Raw genomic sequence first — 22,107 nt, 5'->3', positions numbered from 1 at the left:
CTGGCTCAGCTGTGTAGTCACGACTGGCCGGGGATGGGGAGGGAGCTGACGTGTGGCTTATGTGGCTGGCTCCGGGTGGCCAGGCCCCGTGGGAGCCAGAGGAGGATGCGGAGAGCCCGTGCACAGACCCTGCCTAGGCCTAATGGCCCTCCGCGGGAAATTGAGGAGGCCCCTCGGGCCATTGGGGTGGTCCCCACACCCCTCCGGAAGAGATGTGATTCTGTTTATAGGCTGACACCTGCCACCCCCACCCCCCGTTGGACGCACCCTCAGCAAAGAGCACCCCCAAACCTCTTGGGGGGTGATGTCTCTTTTGCGCACATCGCTCCCACTTAGCCCCGCACGGACCCTTCTCAAACAGACACCCTTTGGTTCTCAAAACCCCCCTTTCTCTTCCAGTCGGAAACCCCTGAGCTGCTGGGGGTGGGCGCAGAGGGAGCCGCTCACCGCCCGGACCGTCTCTGGGTGTCACCACCCCCCAGACGCCCAGCATCTGGAGCCGTATCCCCACGCCCGCCACGCGCACGCACACACACGCACACACAGAGACTCACGCTCACACAGACACACTCACACCCGTGCGCAGACCCCGCCCGCGGCCCCGCCCCGGCCCCTGCGGGCGCCCCCTCCGGCGCTCGCGGACCCGGCACGCAGCCCGCCCCAGCTGGCGGGAGGCGGCGGCTTCGGGCAGATTTGATTTTCCCGCAGCCCGGGCGCCCTGAAGCCCGAGCCCGAGCCCGAGACCAAGCCCGTGCCGAGGAGGTGGCGCTCGCACCGGGTCCCCGGCCCCGCTGCCGCCCGCGCCGAGCTCCAGGGAGAGGCGGCGCAGCCTCGGCGCTCCGGGCTCCGCGCTGCCGGCGTCCGGCCACCCCCGCCGCCCGCGCCGGATCCGGACCCCACGCCCCTCTTCCCTCTTCCCTCTCCCTCACGCCTTCGGTCCCCACCCGAAGCTGCACGCCCCTCTCCCCATACCCTTCCCCACGACTCCGAGCGTCCCTCCCGGTGCCCTCTCCCCGCGCCCCTCCGCCTCTCTCCGCTGCGCCCCAGCTCCCTGGGCACCTGGCCCCTCTCTGCCGGCCCCCCAGCCTCCTCGTCGCGTCACCCGCACCCCCTCCTCTATCCGCGGCCCCCGCTCCCTCCGCCCCCCCCCTTCCCTCTCTCACTTCCCACGCCCCCTCTTCGCGCTCCTCTCTCCTCCCTTTGCCGCCCAGCGCCGGCTCCGGAGTTGGGGGAGAGCCCAGGGTTTCAGTCGCTTTGGAGGAGGCGTGAATCCCGCAGGGATTGACTAATTGGGGGTGGGGGGCGCGGTGGGCGATGGAGCAGCCCGAGGACATGGCGTCGCTGAGCGAGTTCGACTCCTTGGCGGGCAGCATCCCGGCCACCAAGGTGGAAATCACCGTGTCCTGCAGGTGAGCCGCCCGCTGGCCGGGTCCCCCTGCCCCGCCCCTGGACCCGGAGCCCCGCGGCCCCCGCCGCGCCGACCCTCTACCCTCGCGCGCCCCCTTTCAGAGTGTCCTTGCCTCCAGGACCCCCCCTTGCCTGTCCAGCGGGAGCCCCTGCCCAGCCATGGGTGGTGACGGCGGAATGGGAAGGCAGGCTTGGGGTCGTATCGCGGAAAGTTTGGACTCCAGGCGGCTGCGGAGAGGAGAAATGCAGACACAGGAACAAGGGTCCAGACGCCAGAGGAAGGAGAAGGAGGTAGTGAAAGGCTATCCCAGGCTATTTCTGATCAACTCCTCCCCAAATGGAGAAGTGAGTGATTTGCCCCATCCTAACCAGGCATAAGCAGCCTCTGCCTTTTGTGCCCTTCTCTCCTCTCTTCTCCCTGCTCGTTTGCCCCAACACCCTCCTCTCCTCCCCGCCCACCCAGTGTCCTAGACCCCAAGATTTAAAGCTTTTCTTCACCTCCAACAGCAAAACTGACTCGTGGAAAGGGATCAGATTGATTCATTCATACTGAGCTGTGGATAACTGATAATAACTTCAAGGGGCATCATTAAAAAACAACAACAACAACTTAGGTACAAAATCTTAAGCGAAAGGACTACAACACTGAGTGTGGAATTTGAGAGCCCAGTAGGGGAGGGGAGGTGTGTTTTTGTGGGCTACCACCCCCAAATCCTCAGTTATGTTACAGACTTTGGGGGTATCTCCCCCTGTTTCTCCTATCTGAGGAGAAGGCTGCCCCAAGCAGTAAGTGGGTACTGGTGGAGAAGGGGGATTTTTCTCTAGTTCAGTCATGGCCTCGGGCTGGCCTATGGTCACTACCTGGCTGGGGCTGTGAGGGGTACTGTGGCCCAGGCATAGCCCCCTTGACGTTCCCCTGGAGATGCCATTCCTCCCCCCTCAGGTGACCAACAGCATTTCCCTAGTCCTGGCTGTATGCTTGTTCCAAATCACCCACCTCATTTTTTGCCCAGGTCCCTCTCTGGTCAGACCCTCCACTCAACCTCATAGCCTCCCAACCCTCTTTTCCAAAGTTGTGGCACTGCTATGTGTGTGTGTGTGTGTGTGCGTGTGCGTGTGTGTGTGTGTGTTGGGGGGGGTTGTAAACCGAGCCAGAGGTACTGGGCTGATGTGTGAGAAAGGGAGGGACTGAGGGGATTTGAGGGTGAGTGGGAGTGAGGGCTGGTGAGGTGGACCACAGTACCCCCACCCCCACCCATGCTGGGGCCTTCCTGGGTCTTCTGTGACAGCTCCCACATGTCTCCGCTGTGGTCCTGCACATCCCTATCATAATTATCGCCCGACACCATTTATTTGCATCTTGCCATTGCGCTGCTGGGAGATTCCTGATGGCCCATTAGCTCTCATCTCACCTCCTCAGCCATCAACAGTTGCCAGGGCCTGCCTTCCCTCCCTTGTGAAGCACACACCCGATGCTCCCTCCTAGCTTGTCAGGCTCCTGTCAGAGCTGTCCTCTGGATCCTTGTCACCCCGGAGCTCTGAGCAGCCGATTCCCCGTCCTGATTTCACCCCTCCTTCATCTCCACCAGTTCGTGTCCCCCCCATCCTGAAAACCCTAGCCTCATGCCCCCCACTTCCAGCCATCTTTCTCACCCATGAGACACCCAGCTCAAATCACACAATCTTCTGTGTTCTCTGGGTCCTGAGTCCTCAGCCGGGGGTCGGGGTATTACAGACTGAGTGCTCAGCCTCTGAAGGCAGTGTAGACTTCATCCCTCCTCCCCCAAAACAACTGTACAAAATAAGCATTTGAGGCAGGGATCCCTACCCTGGCTTTGACCACAAACCCTCCACTGTAGTGGAGAGGAGACAAGGCAGAGAGCGCATGGCGCAGTGGCTTCGGGGTCGACACTTTGAAATTGATGCTGCTTCACCCTTTGCAACAAACTTTTAGTCTCCATCGCCCCCATTTGACAAGGGCACACAAAGAACCTGCATTCTAGAAATCTTACTTGCTGAGGGAGCTCCCGTGCTTAGACGAGTGGTTGGCATGTATTCTCCACAAATACTTTTGGAGGAATCAACTTCCAGAAATCGAGGGTTGAGAAGCACCCAGTACACTGCTTTGCACTAGCTTGGCATGTGGTAGGTGCTCAGTAAGTGGTCACGATGATTCCTGTAAGGCAGTAGTGCTTGGCCCCTCCTGTTTGCTCTCTGAAAGTGGAGGTGTCCAAAGGACTCAGACCTTTTGCTCAAGAAGTACCTATGGATGACTCCGAGTGCCTGGGGAAAGTGGTTTGGGATCAAGCCGGGGATCTCTTCCCCCTCAAGAGACGTGACCCATCAGCCTGAGGAGGGCCTGCCTCGGGGCTTCTGAAAGCCACAGGGGTGGGAAGTGGGTTCTGGGAAGAAGAATGAGGAGGCAGGAGTCACCTGGAATAGAGGGGAGACAAGAAAACAGTTTGCGTGGGCGTGAGTTTGTAAATCCATCTCTTTGCCTCAATAAGGTCCAACTACCTGGGTTCTAGAAGAGAGAGAGAAGGAAAAGGGGGAGGGGGCGAAGAGGAGCATGGGGAGGAGGGAGGGCTGCGCAGAATGTCTTTCTTCAGCATATTCTACACTCCATGGTCATAAGTCTTCCTCCATTGTATCCCATGATCCTGACAGGGTCCCAGGAGAGGAGGCTAAGGGGTGCCCTGCCCTGGGCATCCAAGTGACACATTCTGGTTGGGCAGGAAATAGTAAGGCAAGCAGAGGGGTTGGTGGGGTGAGAACTCCAGTAGGCTCTAGAATGGGCAGCTGGAGTTGAGGGGGCCCAACATTTCAGGTAACTGGAAACTAGCATTTCTGGGAGCCGGTTACCATCCCGCTGTGCTCTGCTTCTTAGGAAGGTCCCTGCCACCCCCTGCAGCCCCAGGAGGCTATCTCTCTGCACTTGCCTCTGGGAAGACCCAACCCCCCACCATGCTTAGCCTACAGCACTCCTCATTGAGCCCAGCTGCCTGGTAGAGGGGCACATTTGAGCCCCAGCACCAGCCAAACCTCCGCTAAAAGCACCTGACACTGTGGGATGGGTCATATTTGTGTCCCTGCTTTGGGTAGAGTATTTCTTAGACTGAAGATCTATATTGTCCACTCCCAAACAGTGGTTGTTAGCAACTTTGGTAGATTCAGGGTCAAATATTGTAAAGCTTCTGGTGGTTAGGCTCAATGGTTAGGAATGTGGGCTGTGGGGTCTCTCTACCTGGGTTCAAATCCCAGCCCTGTCCTTGAGACATTGCATAAATGACTCAGTTTATGAGTCTGTGCTTCAGTTTCCTCATCTATAAGAGATGCGCACTAATTCTTCTCTTTTTTAAAAGATTATTTATTTATTTATTTATTTATTTAACAGACAGAGAGAGAGATATCACAAGCAGGCAGAAAGGCAGACAGGGGGTTGGGGAGCAGGCTTCCTGCCAAGCTCGATCCCAGGACCTGAGATCATGACCCAAGCAGAAGGCAGATGCGCACTAATTCTTATCATAGCTATGAGGGTGAAGTGGATTCATTCACCAGTGGTAATTTGCCCATTATTTGACACCTGAAAGTAAATTTTCAAAAAAAAAGTCTGTCTTTCTAGCTGGGTCCCAAGGTTTGTCTGGGTCCTGGAGATCTGATCCATCGAGAGATTTTTATTTGCCCCTCCCCCCAGCTTTATTGAGATATATTTTACATATTGTGCACATTTAGATTTTCTGAGGGGTTTTTTGGGAGTGAGTAGGATAGATGGTTTGTGGAACCACATACCAGCAGACATTATAGAAAATGTGAGCCTCAAGCTTCTCCTCCCTCTGGCCCTCTGTTTCAGACCTCTTCTGACTCTTAGCCTCCCCGCCAGACCCAGTCAGAAGTCAAGCTATCCAGCGTCCCATTCCCCGAAGTCCTCACTGTTTTTCAGGTCTCTTTATGCAGGGATCTGGACCAGCAGAGTGTGGCTTAGAAAGAGTGATTTGCATTTTTTATGTAACAGGAAACCTTTGCACTTCCACGGGGTCCTGCTGGAAGAAGGGGTGCATAGTTTCACATGGTGGGGCTCCTGAGACCCATCGGGAGGTCGAGGAGGGGAGGGTCCAGAGGTGGGCAGTTGCTGGGCCCTGCTGGGATCCCTCAAGCAGCTTCCCTGTCCCTGCCAGTGGGCGGGGCTGGTGGGCAGCTGTCATCTCTGCCCCCAAGATATTTTCTGCTGTCGGTTCAGGTTGGTGGTTTGCTGCCCTGGGGCCTGAGAGGCAGCCTCGCTCAGGAGCCCTGCCCTGGGCATCTCAGAAGAGGGTGTGAATGGGCTCTGAATGCTTTCTTCTGACAGGCTCCCGGAGGTTGGCTTTGGGGAAGGAAGAGCCTGGGCACTGCGTGACAGCTGTCAAAGCCAGAGCTAGGAAAAAAAAGGTCCAACCAGCCACTGAATATTCCACCGCCCTCCTTAGTTGAATCGGGGGGATGGAAACAGTGGGCTTTACTGAGTGCTCACTACATGCTAGGCGCTTTACATCTGTATTAGGCCGAACCATATGCAGTTGCCTATATTCAGCTGTTTTTGACCTACTTGATTAGCAATTTGGCTCAAACTGAGATTATGATGTTAATTTCCAATTGCCACCTAATATATTACCACAAAGCTAGCGGCTTAAAGCAGCAGCCGTTTATAATCTCACGGCTTCAGTAGGTCAGAAACGTATCTGGCCTTTCTGCTCAGGGTCCCCCTGAAAGCAAGCTGTCTGCAGGGGCTGTGATCCCAATCTGAGGCTCAGGGTCCAAGCCAAGCTCATTTAGATGGTTGGCAGAATCCAATTCCTCACAGCTGTGAGATGGAAGTCCTGTTTTCTTGCTTGTGGTTGGATTGGGAAGGTTCTCAGCTCCTAGAGGCCACCCTCAGGTCCTATCCATGTGGGCCTCTCAAAACATGGCAGCTTCCTTCTTGAGAGCCATTAGGAGAGGCTCCCCAGTCTGCCATGACAGGATCCTTTCTAAGTAACAGTAATCACAGGAGTGAGTGTCTACCCTATTACCAGGTCCCACCCACACTCAAGGGGAGGGGATTATGCAGATTTGTATGGGGGTGGGAGGGTAGAACTCTCCGGCACCATCTTAGATTTCTGCTTTCCTGCAGTTACTGTATCTTTTTAACCTGACCACAATCGACAATCAACAACCGCGTAAGGTAGGGAGTAGTATTTTCCCTTTTTTGCTGATTAGGAAACCAGAGCTCAGAGAGGTTAAGGGACCTGCCCAAAGTTATAGTTAGCATATTTTGGAGAAAGGGCCCCAAATGCAGTTTCCTCAGACTTCAAAGTCTTGAGGCCTTCTTGAGGTTGGGGGTTGGGGTCTCCATGGGGTCATGGTAGGGGCCTGGGTACCAATGATAGTAGTTGTCATCAAAGAGTTGGTGTTCTCTCTCCTGGGATGGGAGAGGACTTCCTTACTCAGTGATGGCCTCTGGCTCTGTGTGGCAAATCCAGAACTGGAGAAATCCCCAGGGAGCAGAGACCAGAGAGTCGTGGGAGGGCAGCCAGCTTTCATGTAGCTTACCATTCCTTCTCTCCCAGCTCACAATTCTCCCTGCTTAGACCCAATTCTCCCTGCTTAGACCCATTGGTAGAGATGACCTACCATTGGGAAGAGAGGGTGAGGAGGAGGTAAGGGGAATAAGACTGGGAAGCTTTGGAGCACAGAGGAGTCAGGTTCAGCTAGGAATCCTTTGGCTATAGATATCAGAAATAGTGGCTCGAACACAAAATATATTTATTTTTCTCAGATCACAGTGAGTTTGGTGGTAGATTGTCTCAGTGTGAGTTTGTCAGCTTACTTTGCTGTCAAGGACCCAGCTAGCTGTATTTCTACTCTGCCATCACCCCAAATGGTGGACCTCTTTCTTACAAAATGGTTGCCTCTGTTCCAGGCATCACAACCACATCCAAAGATAGGAAGCAAGGAGTGTGACTGGGTGGCTCATGGGTTAAGTGTCTGCTTTTGGTTCAGGTCATGATCCTAGGGTCTTGGCATTGAGTCCTGCTTTGGGCTCCCTGCTCAGTGGATGTGGGGAGTCTGCTCCTCCCTCTTTTGCCCCCTACACATGTTCTCTCTCTCTCTCTCACTCTCTTTCTCCCCCTATAAATAAATAAATAAATAAATAAATAAATAAAATCTTTTAAAAACCCAAACAAACAATAATAACAAAGGTAGGAAGCAAGACAGAGGGCCAAAGCCCTCTCTTTGACAAGTTCTTTTTATCTGAAACTTACCCTCCCTCCCCAAATCTCTCACCACATTTGTCCTTCTATTTCAGTGGCTGAAGCCAGGTCTCATGTGCACCTAGACTAACATATTCGTTAGCAAGGGCTGCCATAACAAAACACCGTAGAATGAGTGGCTTAAACAACAGAAATTTATTTCCCACTGTTCTCAAGGACAGAAGTCTGAGACCAAGGTGTCAGCATAGTTAGGCTCTGGAGAGACTGTCTTCCTGGCTTCAGATAGCCACCTTCTCACTGTGCTATTCCGTGACAGAGAAAGAAAGAGTAAGCTCTCTAGTGTCTTTCCTTGTAAGGGCACTAATCATGAGGGACTCACCCTCCTGACCTTCAATTATCCTAATTACCTTCCAAAGGCCACGTCTCCAAATACTGTGACATTGGGGATTAGAGTTTCAATATATAAATTTTAGGAGGTACACAATTCAGTGGATAGCAACAAGGGACAGGAACCTACCCTCTAGGACTTTGAGTGTTTTCACCAGACACTTGAACTAATGTAGATTCTGTTAGTGGGAAGAGAGTGAGGCATGCTTGCTGGGTGGACAGCCATGGCCTCTGCCACAGGAGAATTTCAAAGGGATCCATAGGCTACCTGAGCTCCCTGGAGGTGTGAGGGGCCTAGAGTTTGGTGTCTCTGAGGACTAGCTCTTCAGATTTTTCTGTGGTCAGTTGACAGCCCATGTTAGGTGACTAGGGACTTATTTTCCAAGCATAGCTTGACTGGATCCCTGACTACCTCTCTTCCTGTTTCCTGGGCAAGAAAAAAACCACTAAAAACTTAGTGTGATAATTTGGCAAACATTCATGAACAAAGCATTGCAGGGTACCTCTGTTCTCTACTATTACTCACTTCTGATGACCTAGCATAGTGCCTAAAGGTCCCAGTAGGAGAGCTGTATGCCTTTGGACACTGAAGAATCCTGGGCAGGACACTGAAAGTCAATGCGATTCCTGGCTTATCCTCTCTTAAAATCTTGGCCAGGTTATTATTTCTTTTGCCTCAGTCTCTATTTGTAGAATGGGGGGAAATATTGGTCCTGTCCCCATTCTATAAGGTTGTTATGAAGACAAAAGAGATTATATTTGTGAAGTTTTATATAAACTGGAGTGTGCTAAATAAAATTAATAATGACAATAGGTACCAATAACTGAACGCTACTGATACATTCATTCCTTCAGTAGTTAACACTGATCCTTATTTGCTATTGAGAGTCTTCACAGTTTGAAGTGCCGAGGATATAGTGGTGAACAAGACACACAGACCACCTCAGAGAACTCCAAATGGTGTGGTGTGGTAATAGAACAAATACATACTTTTAAAAAAATTAATTCAATTATGTCTGATAGGGACAGGTGCTCTGCAAGTAAGTTTGGGGTTGATGGGGACACTTTAGACAGGACAAGCAGGTGACATTGAGCTGAGATCCAAAGGATGAGAAAGCCATCTGGGGGAGGATCTGGAGGGAAGGTGATTCAGATAGGGAGAACGGCAAGTGCAAAGGCCCTGTAGCAGAAAAGGCCTTGGTAATGCTTGCAAAACTGCAGTGAGGCCACTGTGGCTGGAGTAGTGTGATACAGGGAAGGGAAGGAGAATGAGATTAGAGAGGAAATGGGGGGCTGGGAGAACGGTGTGGAGGGGGTGTTTGGGTCACGGTCTTGTGACCCATGCTAAGGAGTCTGATGTCCTAACAGCATTTCGGGGTTTGGGTTGTTAAACAGGAGTAATGCGATCTGACTCTCTTTTCTTTTTAAAAGATTTATTATTTATTTGAGAGAGAGAGAGAGAGTAGTGGGGAAGGGGCAGAGGGAGAATGAGAGAGGGTCCCAAGCAGACTCCATGCTGGGCTCCATCCCAAGACCCCGAGATCATGACCTGAGCTGAAACCAAGAGTCAGATACCTAACCAACTGTGCCAGCCAGGCGCCCTGATCTGATTCATTTTCTAAAAAACTTTCTCTGGTTGCTGTGAAGAGAATGGCTATTGGTGGGTAGGCTAGGGTGGGGAGAAACAGGAGTTGAAGACTGTTGCTAGGCCAGAAGCCACCGCAGCACCCAAGGGAGAGACAATGGATGGTGGTGTGGGGGAGATTGGACAGACTTGGAATGTGTTTTTGAAGGAGAAACCGTTAAGACTTGATGGATAGGACAGGAGGGGGCATAAGGGCAAGAGGAATCCGACAGACTTCCTGCATTTCTGTTTTAAGCTATTGCTTTCACAATAGTGGAAGGCAGGGACATGACCCCATGGACAGATGAGGAAACTGAGGTTCGGTAGCTTGTCAAGGGTCACAGCGCTACCATGTGGCCATGCGGGGGGACTCAGCGTGGATGCCTCTGAGGCCAGAGCTCATGCTCTCTTCCTTTGGCCACATGGCATGGGAGGGATGATTGTTGCAGTAATTAATAATAATAATAATAATAATAATAATAATGCAAATAGTCTCATGAAAGAGAGCTCTTGAAACCATGTGCAAATTGCTTTTTAGACCTTGGTGAGGTGGCTTGGCAGGGAGACAGAGCTTGCGGGTGAGGAGCCAGATCTGAAAGGGGAGATGGACGAGTGCCAGGGGCTGGGCGCCAACATCCCTTTCCTCCCCAGCTCCTTCTTTTCATGGATGGCTTCTGCATGTCTGGGTGGAGAGCAGGGCCTGAGGGAATGGTAGCCCTCCAGTTCCTCTCTGCAGCTGTTCCCTTTGGGAGCAGCCCTGATGAGGTCGGGGGCAGGACACGGGAGAATAAGATTGGGAAGGGGTGCTGCTGGTTGGAATGGGAGTTTTGGGAGAGCCTGGGTTTGGAAAGGCAGACACTTCCCATGGGCACTTCTAGATGGGTTTGGGCTTCAGAGTTCAATCTCAGCATGTTCCCCCACAAGGTGGATGGTACTGTGCGCACATTTCAGCCCCAGCTTCCTGGCCTCTAAAATGAGGTGATGCCAACCTCCTGTCATTGATACATAGGGTAAATGGGGTGTCAAGGGTTAAGTACCCAACAGAAGACTTGGTGTAGACCATATCTGCGATTAATGTCTCCTGCTCCCATGTTCTTTGCCTGCCTATGGTGTCGGCAGGGCAGGGCGTTTGAGGCTGAACTGTTCTATGGGCAGGGCTGTGTCTCCCGCCTCAGACTGGGGCTCCCTGAGGACAGGGCTGTGTCTCCCCCCTCAGACTGGGGCTCCCTGAAGGCAGGGCTGTGTCTCCCCCCTTCAGACTAGGGCTCCCTGAAGGCAGGGCTGTGTCTCCCCCCTTCAGACTAGGGCTCCCTGAAGGCAGGGCTGTGTCTCCCCCCTTCAGACTAGGGCTCCCTGAAGGCAGGGCTGTGTCTCCCCCCTCAGACTGCAGCTCCCTGAGGACACGGCCATATCTTCTCCTGTCTCTGACTGGAGAGTCCCAGCCTTTACTCCCTACTCTTGTAAGCCCCAAGATGGGAGTGCGGGACCCTCAGGCTCCCTCCTTTAGTAGCAACAAAGAGGTCTTATTATAACCGTTCCATGCTTTCTCTCTTTGCTGGGGCCCTGGAGACTTCTGATCTCAGCCCCCAGTGCATGGTTGTTTTCTTGCGGCCATTGAATTGAAAAATGATTCCTTGGGGGAAAGCAAGGAGGAAAGGGGCCCTGGGCTCCATTTCCTGGCCTTGATTTAAGGAACAAAAGAAGCTAAGCTCCAGGCTGCTGCGCGGACAGCTGAAGGGTTTTATGCTCTTTTGGGGAAAAAATACATTTGCCTGTTGGAAAAAATTTCTCTTTGAGCTCTCCAAAGACAGAAAGTGGAGAAAAAGCACTTAGGTCTGATCTGTCTATGCCCTGTGGTTAGGGCCCTGCTTTGGGCCAGAAGACCTGGTTTCCTTCCCCTGGGCTTCTTGCTGGTGTGTGTCTGTGGGAAATTCACCCACTGTCTCTCGGCCTGGGAGTCCTCAGTGTGTTGGGGTGAGGGTCACGGAAGAACTTTCTGGTGCTGCGTGGGTGTACATTGTTACAGTGGGGGAAACTGAGGTCCTCAAGACTGCTGCCATCAGAAGCATGATGTGTTTGGGTGTGTGTGGGATGAAGGTGGGTGTGTATGGTGGAGAAGTTAGTTGAAACCTGACTTCCAGGGCCTCATCCAGACCTGCAAAACTGGGCCCCGGGTAGGGGCCCAACCAAGAATCTACCTTTTTACAAGGAGGGACAGGGGCGAGTCCCAGGAAGTGCGGCTCCTGAGGGGGGAAGCCCTTATCTCAAGGCCACGAGAATAGGCTCAGCGGGCCACGGGGCTTCAGGTAGAACAGGCATTGAGGTGAGGCACAGAGAGGAGCGAGTGTGAAGGGACCAGAGAGGGGTGTAGGACGCAGGGACTTGGGCAAAGGGGCAGAAGGGCCTCAAAGCTGAGCAGGGGAGAGGACAGGAGACGAAGGAGGAGCCTGAGGCTGAGGTGAGCAGGGCTGTTGTTGGCCAGTGGGGTGATTCAGCACAGACTCACAGTGGGGTGCTGGGGGCATATGCGCTTGTGGGGGGAGCTTCTTTGGACAGGTGAGGGCAGAGGTGGCTTGTGTTGCCCATCCCTGTGTGTCTGTGGGAAATTTTCTCACCAAGGGAACCTGAGCACCCCCCATGAGGGAGACTGCCCTGCTCAGCCCCAGGCCGGGGATGACCAGTCCTCTGAATAGCCCCGCTTTGCGCAGATGCTCCAGAGCAGTCCTGACGAGAGGAACTGTGTTAGTCCTACTTTTCCGACAGGGAAACTGAGGCACAAGGAAGCCGAGTCATTTGGCCAGAGTTGGGATGTGAACCCAGGCACTTAGCCATCAGGCTGTGCAGCTAACAGAAAGTATAGGGGCCGTCCCTGAACGCGATCGGACACCACGCAGGTGGAGAGACAAGAGCCTCCCTCTGCCATGGGGCCATTCCTTTGGTCTTCCTTCATCCATCCCATCAGCCAGCCCACCAGCGCCCCCCCTCGCCCCCGCCCAGCTCTGAGTCAGGTGCAGAGCTGGCCCGCAGCAGAGGTCCCTAGCATGGAGGAGCACCCACCGGTGTGAGAGATCGACACGCCCCTCATTTTGCAGCCCAGGGTGTGCTGAGCAGGGACGTGGGGTCCTACCAGTCAGGGGGTTGTGCACTACAGGCCAAAGAGAGCTCGGCCGAGGGGAGGAGAGATGGTTGTTGATCAGGGCCTGTTCAGGGCAGGCAGCGTGGAGGAGGATAGATTGGAATGAGTCTGGAAGGATGATGAGGATCATCTCAGCAGGGCGGAGGGACTGGGGTCTTCAGCCTCCTCGGGGGCCATGGTGAGCTAACCCAAGCCGCAGGACTCAGTGAGAGGCCTGAGGCCATGGGGCAGGGAGCCCCTGAAGCTACGTGGCTCGTTCTATTTCTCATTCCAGATGTGTCCCTCTCGCCCAGCTGGGGGGGTGGGCGGAGCCAGGGAAATCCCTGCTTGCTTCTCTTTGAAGCTAGGACCCCTTCTCTCCTTCTCCCTCTGTCTCTCTGTCAGTCGTCTTCTGTTTCTCTGTCTCTCTCTCACTCTCACACGTACACACACACAGAGTTTGAAATCCAGGGTCTCACTAGCCTGAACATGACAAAACCTGAGTTCCAGAGCCAGACCCTGGAGAAGTCAGAGATTCTCTCTGAGTCTCATATTCCTTTAAAAATAAAAAAATATTTTATTTTATTTTTGTCAGAGAGAGCACAAGCAGGGGGAGGGGCAGGCAGAGGGAGAAGCAGGCCCCCAGCTGAGCGGGGAACCTGATGTAGGACTAGATCCCAGGACCCTGGGATTATGACCCGAGCCGAAGGCAGCTGCTTAACTGACAGAGCCTCCCAGGTGCCCCGAGTCTCACATTCCTGATTTATAAAAGAATTGGAAAAGGTGACCTCGGAGGTCCCTTCCAACTTGAGTGTTCTAAGCTTTTGAGCTATTGTAGAATTTCATTATAGAATACAAAGATAAACCCCGACACTCTTTAATAAATTCCCGGCCCCCCTTCTTTATTGCTTCTAGCTCCTCACCCTGCCTCAGATTTCACCAGAATAAAGGTTCCTTTTTGGGGTGAAGGCATTTTGTCCTTTACTGAAATCAAGACAGGCATTTGTGTCCCCTAACCTAGCATCCTGCAGGAGGAGAACAGGTCAGCCCTCTTCGGTGTGACTGAGCATATGTAAAAGTGGTATCTCACCTGGCCCTGAGCCCCCACCGCCACCCCCTACCCACCCCTTCAGCCACCTTGCCTGTCATTTCATCTGCTGCTCCCTGCAGGGGCCTGGGAGTTTTATCAGATGGTTTCCAAAGTGACAGCTGGCTGGGAGCAAGTCTGGTGCAGGAGCGGTGGAGACCAGCAGAGGGGGTGTGTGTCTTGGGGTCATGGAGGGCTAGCTGGGGGTGGCTGCCTTTTGGGAAGAGATCCCTGAAAGAAGAGAGTGGAACAGAGGTTGAGGATCTGGGGATCCCCCCGCCCTCAGAGACACCACTGGGAATCTTGGGGACTGAGGCTGGGGTGGCTTGTAAACACAATCAGGGTCTCCCCAGCAGCAGGTGGCAACTGCATCTGTCTGTCCGTCAGCTGGTCTTTGGCTCCCACTTCAGGATGAGGGGCAGGAATTGACTGTGGGGGTCAAACTGCCCTATAGGCTGTCACTCTTGATGGCTCTGGTGAGGGAGCCAGGATAAGGACTCCTTACAGGTCTTTCTGGCTCTACCTCTGTTTGTTCCCTGCCATTCCCTGGGCCTCAGTCTCCCCCTTCTCTGGGAGAAGATGAAACAGATGATCCAGAGCGTTCCATCCAGCTCTGACAGTTGGAGTTTGGTGGTCAGGGAGACACACAGACTAGTGAGAATTGTTTCTTCTTTCTGAGAAAGGGGTTCATGTGGAGTGGAGGGAGGAGGAAGAAGACCCTTGGAGACCTCTAGGCAGAGCTTACTCGTAACGGAGTCAGGAACAAGAGAATGGAGGATGCCTGGCAGCTGCCCCTGGTTGGGGGTGGGAGAGAACAAGAAACTGGGTATTTATCCCCCAGATCCTGCCCCCGGGGGCGGATAAACTTCCTGGTATTTGCAGCTGGCTTGCCAGAAAGAGCCCTTTGGAGAGAAGTAGCATAGGAGGAAACCCTGGGTGTGTCCAGGAACTAGAAGGGCTGAGGAGATAGGATAGGGAGTCCTCAATCTTTAGGACTGGCTCTATGGTACGATGAAGAAACAGACGTTCAGAGAAGTGGAGTCACTTCCCAGCCTGAAACTGAGGTTCCAGTGGGCTGTGTTGCTTTGTAACAGCAGCATGTCACTGTGGAATGGAAGACACCCGAGGTGCAGGACCTAGCCCTGCCTGATCCGTCTGTGCCTCCACTTCCACATCTGTAAGATGGGATGACGCCTGCTCCGTACTGACCTTGCAGGATTGTGTGAGAATTGGGGGCTAGTATTGCAGAATGCTTAGCTATGTGCTTGACCCGTCCCTGGGGTTCAAGAGCGGGGGCCGTGATTACATGGAAGCAGAGCAGGAGCAGGGGGCCCCCTCTTCCACACCTCTCAGTCCCTCAGCGTCTCCACCATCCTGCTGACGTGCTTCCAAGTCTGATGATCAGGGCCACGTGTTAGCTCCCGGCCTTGGCCTTGACCACAGAAGGACCCCGTTCCAATGAGTCTGCATCCTGTGGGAGGTTTCACTGGTTCATCTACTAACATAGGTGACAGATGCAATAAACTGGCTCTACCTAGAGCCCGCAGGGAATTATGGGACACTATGTGGCTAAGTTTTGTTTGCTTGTTTTACTTTTTTTTTTTTTTTTTTTGAGAAGTAGAGATGTCTTATGAGGAGAATTTCTAGAACAGGCTAAGCCATTGGGCAGATGGAGATGTGGCTCAAGAGTGAGGTCCTGCAGGATGTGGGGTACCCAGAGTGCATGGCACGGGTTGGGGGGTAGGAGTGGACAGCCACACTCCTCAGGAAGCAGGGCTGAGGGGCCTCCAGGGCCCGCTCTGTGCCTGCTTTAATGAGCACCCAAGAGATGTGTGCCCAAGGAAACTTCTCTTCCTATTTTGCCTGCGGCCAGGCCTGAGGCGGTCTCTGGGTCTCACCCTGGGCCTTACTCCCCTGAGACCCTTCTCTCCTCTGGCTGTGCTAACTCTTCCTCTCTCCCCCTCTTTTAGGAATCTCTTGGACAAAGACATGTTTTCCAAGTCCGACCCACGTAAGTCCTGCTCTGACACTAATAACAGTAACAACAACAGCAATGACATGGTGATGGATGGTAGTGACACACTTGAGCCCTTCCTGAGCTCTAATGAGGCGCTAGGCCCCTTTCCCGGCCCATCCAGGCTGTTTATTGTCTCACTGATACTGTCTGGAGGAGAACTGGGGCTCCGACCCTTCCCAGGCCGCAGGAACCTATGAAAATTCAGCCCACCCAGAGGGGTTGGTGGGGGTCAGGGTGTCTGGGGGCCAGAAGTGCTCAGTCCCAAAATGCAGTACATTTCAGAGCCCCAACTGGCTGTGGTCTGGGGTGTTGACGAGCACTGATTTTCGAGTCCAGGGATCTAGCCCTGAGCAATGCCATTCAACTCTCTGACCTTTGACGGGTCTTTGGGGAGCCTCAGTTTGCCCATCTGTGGAATGGGGCTGATGATAGTAATAGGCTTCATGAGGTTGCCTTGGGCTCTAAAAGGATGACTGATTTGGGTTTCAGATGCTCTCTCCCGACACATCTCTGCAACCCAGTCCTTCACGTGCCCTCCATCATGTTCTGGCCTAGATGTGAATTACCCTCAACCCCCTCCACGAGGGTCCTTCGAGAGGAGGGTCCCCTTCTATATTCTAGGACCCCTTCTCCAAGCTGACCCCCCCAACTCCAGACTCAACAGTGCTGCTCAGGCCAGAGTCTCCTGAGGTGCCCTTCCCCTCCAGAGATCTCCCCATCTGGAGCACCCACCTTCCTCTTGGCCTGGGTTTTTAACCCTCCTTTTCTCCTCTCCCCACAGTATGTGTTATGTATACTCAAGGGATGGAGAACAAGCAGTGGCGGGAGGTAGGTGGTCCTTTCCCCATCCCAGACACATTGCCTGTCCCTCATTGTCTGTTTGTCTAACTCTGGAGACATCCCACCTGATGTGTTTTGAAACGCAGCATTTAGGCCCTTGGGAAAAGTAGTAAGGTGGGAAGAACATGGAGTTTTATCCCTGCTATTGTAGGAAGAAGCATGGTGGAGGGGAAATTTCCTGCCCTGTGTAAGCCAGGCTGAGGAAGAGGTACACTCTTGCCTCAGGGAGCCCCAGTCTGGGGCGGGGGGGACATAGCTGTGCCCTCAGCAAACCCCATTCTGAAGGGGAGACATAGCCCTGCCTCAGGGAACCCTAGTCTGAGGGGGGAGACAGGAGACACAGCCCTGTTCTCAGGGAACCCCAGTCTGAGGGGGGACAGAGCCCTGCCCTCAGGGAGCCCCAGTCTGAGTGGGAGACAAAGGGAGTCCAGGCCCAACAAAAAAGACCTCCTCTGGTGGCCTAAGACTGGATATAGCAGCTGGTGCCCCGTCTCATCTACCCCGGCCTTCGTTTGGTGTCCGACCAACGTGAGCATTCAGTTAGGAGATTGCCTTGCCTGGAAAGCTTCAGTGACTCCTCTCCGTTTTGAATCAAGTCCCAGCTCTTTAGCGGGGCTTCCAAGCTCTGCCAAGAGCCTGGGGAGTCCCTCCCAGATGACAAGACCAGAATGAGAATAGCCAGTAAAGCTTCAGTAACCCAGGGGCGCCTGGGTGGCTCAGTGGGTTAAAGCCTCTGCCTTTGGCTCAGGTCATGATCTCAGGGTCCTGGGATCCAGCCCCGCATCAGGCTCTCTGCTCGGCAGGGAGCCTGCTTCCTCCTCTCTCTCTCTGTCTGCCTCTTGTGATCGCTGTCAAATAAATAAATAAATAAATAAAATCTTTTTTTTTAAAAAAAGAAGGAATGTTAAAAAAAAAAAACACCAAAAAAAAAAAAAAAAACAACCCAGCTTCAGTAACCCAGACTTTAGTAACCTCATCTTCCTTGTCCGTGGCTTGGCCAGAGCATCACCTGTCCTTACGCCATCACTACCCCTTACCCCCAGGCGTGGTAGGAGCAAGTGGCTAAAGGGGGTGAATTTTATCCATAAAATGTATGGGAAATATTTCCACAGGGGCTGGGCTAAAGTTTACTTTTTTCGCCTTCTCTAAGACTCTGAGCCAATTAAAGCGGAAACCAGATTGCTGAGGAAACATTTAGCCTACTTAAGTGAACTAATTACTTTTGAGGCCTTTTGGCCAAGCTTCATAGAAAGCAGCAGTGTGCTAATGTCAGAGTGATTCATTCAGGAAAGTCTGGAAGGGCCTCTTCAGAAGGCACTGCTCCGTTGGCCATTAATGACATTCAGTAATGTCATAATTGTCCCCATTCGGGCCAGGGTTCCTGACTGTCCCTGAGACATCATCACCACCTGCACCATTGGGGCAGAGTGGACGAAAGGCAGGAGGCCTCGATGCTGGCTCTAGCCCTTTCTGGAGGTGGAATCTGGAGCAAGTTGCTTACCCTCACTATGCCTCAGTTTCCCCATATGTAATATGGGGATAACACTGCCCTGGTACTCCTGTGGCGAGGGCGAAACAAGGCAATGGATGGAAGGTGGCTGCTGTGTAGTCATTGCTCGGTAAATCGCATTGCTTGCATCATCCAGAACGTTTGGGGCCTCCCAGTCACTCCCACAATGGGTGGATATTTGCAACAGTAAGCACTGATGTGTCCCAGGCAACATACCAGGTGCAGTGGGGAAAGAAGGAGGTAGTCAAAAGAACAGAGCTTCACCAAAAATGTGAGCTGGCCCTGGAGTTTGCCGCCGGGAAGGGGAGAGTCACCTATGTGAATAAATCCTAACGGAGGAAACAGGGAGTAGAGAAGTATCAGTGAGAGTAAGAGGGGGGTTCACGGAGAGAACATGCTGACCAGCACGCCATGTTTCGCCAAAGCACTTTGATAGCTTGTTGGACTCTCACAAATCACATGTGATGAAGGGAAGCTGGGGGCCCAGCAGCACAGCTGGTGGCAGAAGAGACGGCACGGAGGGGGGGATCCAAAAGGAGCAGGTCAGTCCAGCGCCTGGGTAGCTGGGTGAGTAATAAGGGGCTATTTATGAAGGAGAGCTCAGGGTTTAGGGAAGCCATGAGGGGTGACAAATCACCAGGCTGGCAACAGTAGAAAGCCATTACTACTCCAGGCCTGAGGAAGTCCGTGGAGGCCAAGGTTCCTGGAATCCCCGGGGAACCTTAAAATGAGCCCGGGCAACCTCACTCTCTTTCCACCCTCTGCTCTCCTGCCGGTGCCTCTTCCTGGTATAAACCCCACTGGGAGCCCCAGCGGAGGGTCTCCCTCCTGGGCACAGGGCAGGGTGGACAAGCCAGTGGATCCAGAGGGACAAAGAGGGACAGTCCAGAAGGGACAGTGAGCAGATGAGCGAGGTGGGACAACAGAGAGGAGGAGGCCACCGAGGGCGACCTGGCGGCTGTCGGGCTGAGGACAACTGGGACCATGAGGTCAGAATGTCAGAGCAGGAGGGTCCCAGCCCCAGGGAAAGCCAGTGCCACGCACAGCCTTCAGGGGTGACGGTGGCTGAGCTCAGGCTTCCAGCTCTTTCTGGAGAAGGGAAGATGCACGCAGACATATTGGGGCCCTGTTTCTTTGCCTGATTCTCTCTATGACCCACAGAGGACAGTATTAGGAATGGAAAATTTAAAGCAAAATCCGGAATCCATCTCTGGAACTACCCCTGTGGTGGAAGACTGCTTTTGCTCGTAAACAGGAACCGCTCCCACCTGCTAGTTCATTGCAAAATGTCTGTTAGCAGAACCTTGGCCGAGAGGTAATCAGCCTGTGACCAGGAGTCGTCAAGTGCGGGCACGGCAGTTTCTGCAGGCAAGGTCCAGACCCCGGGGTTTGCACAGGCTGCAGAGGGATGAAAGCTCTTCTCTCAGCCCCTGGCTGTGGGGTTTCAGCTGATTTTAACTGTTTGGGTCATTTTAAATGCCTTCTGAGAAAGCTCCAGCTTCCAGCACCTAAATCTGTCAATGCATTTTATGAAAATTGACTCAAGATGTAATTTTAGCCCAGGAAATTGAGCCCTATTTGCATCAAGTTTGGCCAGGGCCTTCTGCATGTCCCAGGGAAGACAGGATGACCAGGTAGGAAGAGTCCTAGAAACCTTCTCACAGGGAGGAGGCTGTTATGGGGAGCGTCTCTCCATTCCCCATTTGAAAAATGTGTGGGCAGGTGATCCCTGCCCCTCCCTGGCCAGACAGCTGTCCTGGTCAGAGGGGCCCCTTGGAAATGAGGAGATGGATATTACAGAATTTTAGGGTGTCCCACTGCTGGACCCACACTGCTTGTGGGGATTGTCACCAATTGCGACCACGCCCGCACATCCCTGCCAGAGCGCTATTTTTTTTTTAAAGTTTTAAAAAAAAATTATTTATTTATTTGACTGAGAGAGAAAGCTCACAAGTAGGCAGAGAGGCAGGCAGAGAGAGAGGGGGAAGCAGGCTCCCCGCTGAGCAGAGAGCCTGATGTGGGGCTCGACCCCAGGACCCTGAGATCATGACCTGAGCTGAAGGCAGAGGCTTAACCCACTGAGCCACCCAGGCACCCCCAGAGCACTGTTTTTGAGCAATCTCAGTTCCTGGAACATTCAACACCCGCTGGGAAGGACGGTTCATCTCTAAATGTCAACAAGAATGTGTGGATACCTACTGTGTGCCACCGTAGAATGCCAGGGATGCAAAGGGGGACCACACGCCACCAGAGGAACTCCCTCTGGGTTCTGGAAGGTACCAATTAGGGAACAGCAATAAGAATACTAATAGCAGAGGTGTCTGAGTTAAAGTGTCTAACTTCGGCTCAGGTCATGATCTCGGGGTCCTGGGGTTGACCCCCGGGGTCAAGCCCCTGTTTGGCCCACACTCAGCAGGAAGACTGATTCTCTCTTTTCCTCTGCCCCTCCCCCTGCTCATGTTCTCTCTCTCTCTAAAATAAATAAACAAAATCTTAAAAAAAAAAAAAGGAATGCTAGTAGCAGACATTGCTGTAACAGTGATGTTCTGGGCACGGATTCTAAGTATTTACATGTAGTCACTAATTAAATGCATTAGTCACTAATTAGTGCATTTAATGCACTAATTAAATATCATGCAGAAGGTATTATTACTATTATTATTATTGGCCCCATTTCACAGAGATGGAAATTAAAGCAGAGAGAATTTAAATGTGAAAGGAACTTCTGGAACATTGATGCTGTAGGATATCTAATAGTTATATATAAAGGGCAAAATTCTGCTAATCCCAAATTCGACCCTCCCTGGGTGCACAGAGCAAGCTGATTTTCTCTTCCGCATGCTCTTTCTCTCATCATCTGAGGACAGCTCACACAGTCCACTTTTGGGCAGATTTATTTGTTTACTTATAAAGATTTTGTTTATTTGAGAGAGAGCACAAGTGAGGGGGTAGCGGCAAGGAGCAGGGTGGACAGAGGCAGAGGGAGAAACACGGTCCCTGCTAAGCAGGGAGTGCGATGCGGGGTCTCAATCCCAGGACCCTGAGATTGTGACCTGAGCTGGAAGTAGACGCTTAATCGACTGAGCCACCCAAGCACCCCAACTTATGGGCAGATTAAGAAGGTGACCATTTCCATCTGTGCTTCCTCTATCACTTTCTCTTGTCCCTGTCCCTCTTGTCCCTCTTGTTACCTGTTGGGTTACATGTTACCTGTTGGCTTGTCCCTGGAACCCGGGTCCACGCATCAGTTTTCTCCCCAGAGCTGGACCCACTTCTTTGTCCAAACTGCTGTCCAGACAGGATTCCCCCAGCTCAGACTTCATGATTGGATTTTTGACCCTCGGTGTGAGATTTTGCGTTTATCTTCGTTATGTAGTAGACTTGTCATTTGGTAGGTTCCATCTATTGTTTGGCTGTGAAGATTGTGTTGAATGATGGTCGTGCATTTGGCATCTTGGTTCCGCCTCCTAGACCCTGGTTGGCTGTGGTTGCCGTTCACGCGAATGATAAGGGATTGCGTGGGATGGAGTGTTGTCCTTGTCCCCCACTGGAGACCTTGTCCCAAATGGACCTCGTTTCTCTAGTTGGTCTTGGAGGTATGCTGTTCAGCCACCAAGGAGCTACATGATCTGGTTATCATCTATCCTGCGTTTCTCAATCTGTTCTCTAAGCGCTTCCTTGATAACCATCCTTTGCCTTCTCAGATGAGGGCCTGAACTTGATGTCTAGAACACAGCATTCCCATCCTAGCTCTGAGATTTACTATGGGACATGGGTGAGGTCTTTATCTTCTCTGAGTCTCAGCTTACTCATCTGTAAAATGGGACTCGGAGTCCTCCTTAGGAGATCAGCTAAAATAACTCTTCTGAAAATACTGGAAGTACTAATGGCAA

General features: G+C 52.7%; 1 protein-coding gene across 2 annotated transcripts in view; it reads left to right on the top strand.

The window, feature by feature from the left end:
• Positions 1–642: 642 nt before the first annotated feature.
• Positions 643–22,107, top strand: part of CPNE5 (copine 5) — an 89,493-nt gene continuing 68,028 nt past the window's right edge. For both annotated transcript variants that reach the window (XM_004740040.3, XM_013062943.2), the window contains exons 1-3: positions 643–1,409; positions 15,818–15,858; positions 16,646–16,692. In XM_004740040.3, the coding sequence (XP_004740097.1) occupies positions 1,315–1,409; positions 15,818–15,858; positions 16,646–16,692 (183 nt within the window). In that variant the 5' untranslated portion in view covers positions 643–1,314. The remainder of the gene's footprint in view (positions 1,410–15,817; positions 15,859–16,645; positions 16,693–22,107) is intronic.

This window comes from Mustela putorius, unplaced genomic scaffold (assembly GCF_011764305.1).
Source record: "Mustela putorius furo isolate JIRA1106 unplaced genomic scaffold, ASM1176430v1.1 tig00003983_pilon_pilon_pilon, whole genome shotgun sequence".
Classification (NCBI taxonomy): domain Eukaryota; kingdom Metazoa; phylum Chordata; class Mammalia; order Carnivora; family Mustelidae; genus Mustela; species Mustela putorius.
This window is presented reverse-complemented; position numbering and strand designations above follow the sequence as displayed.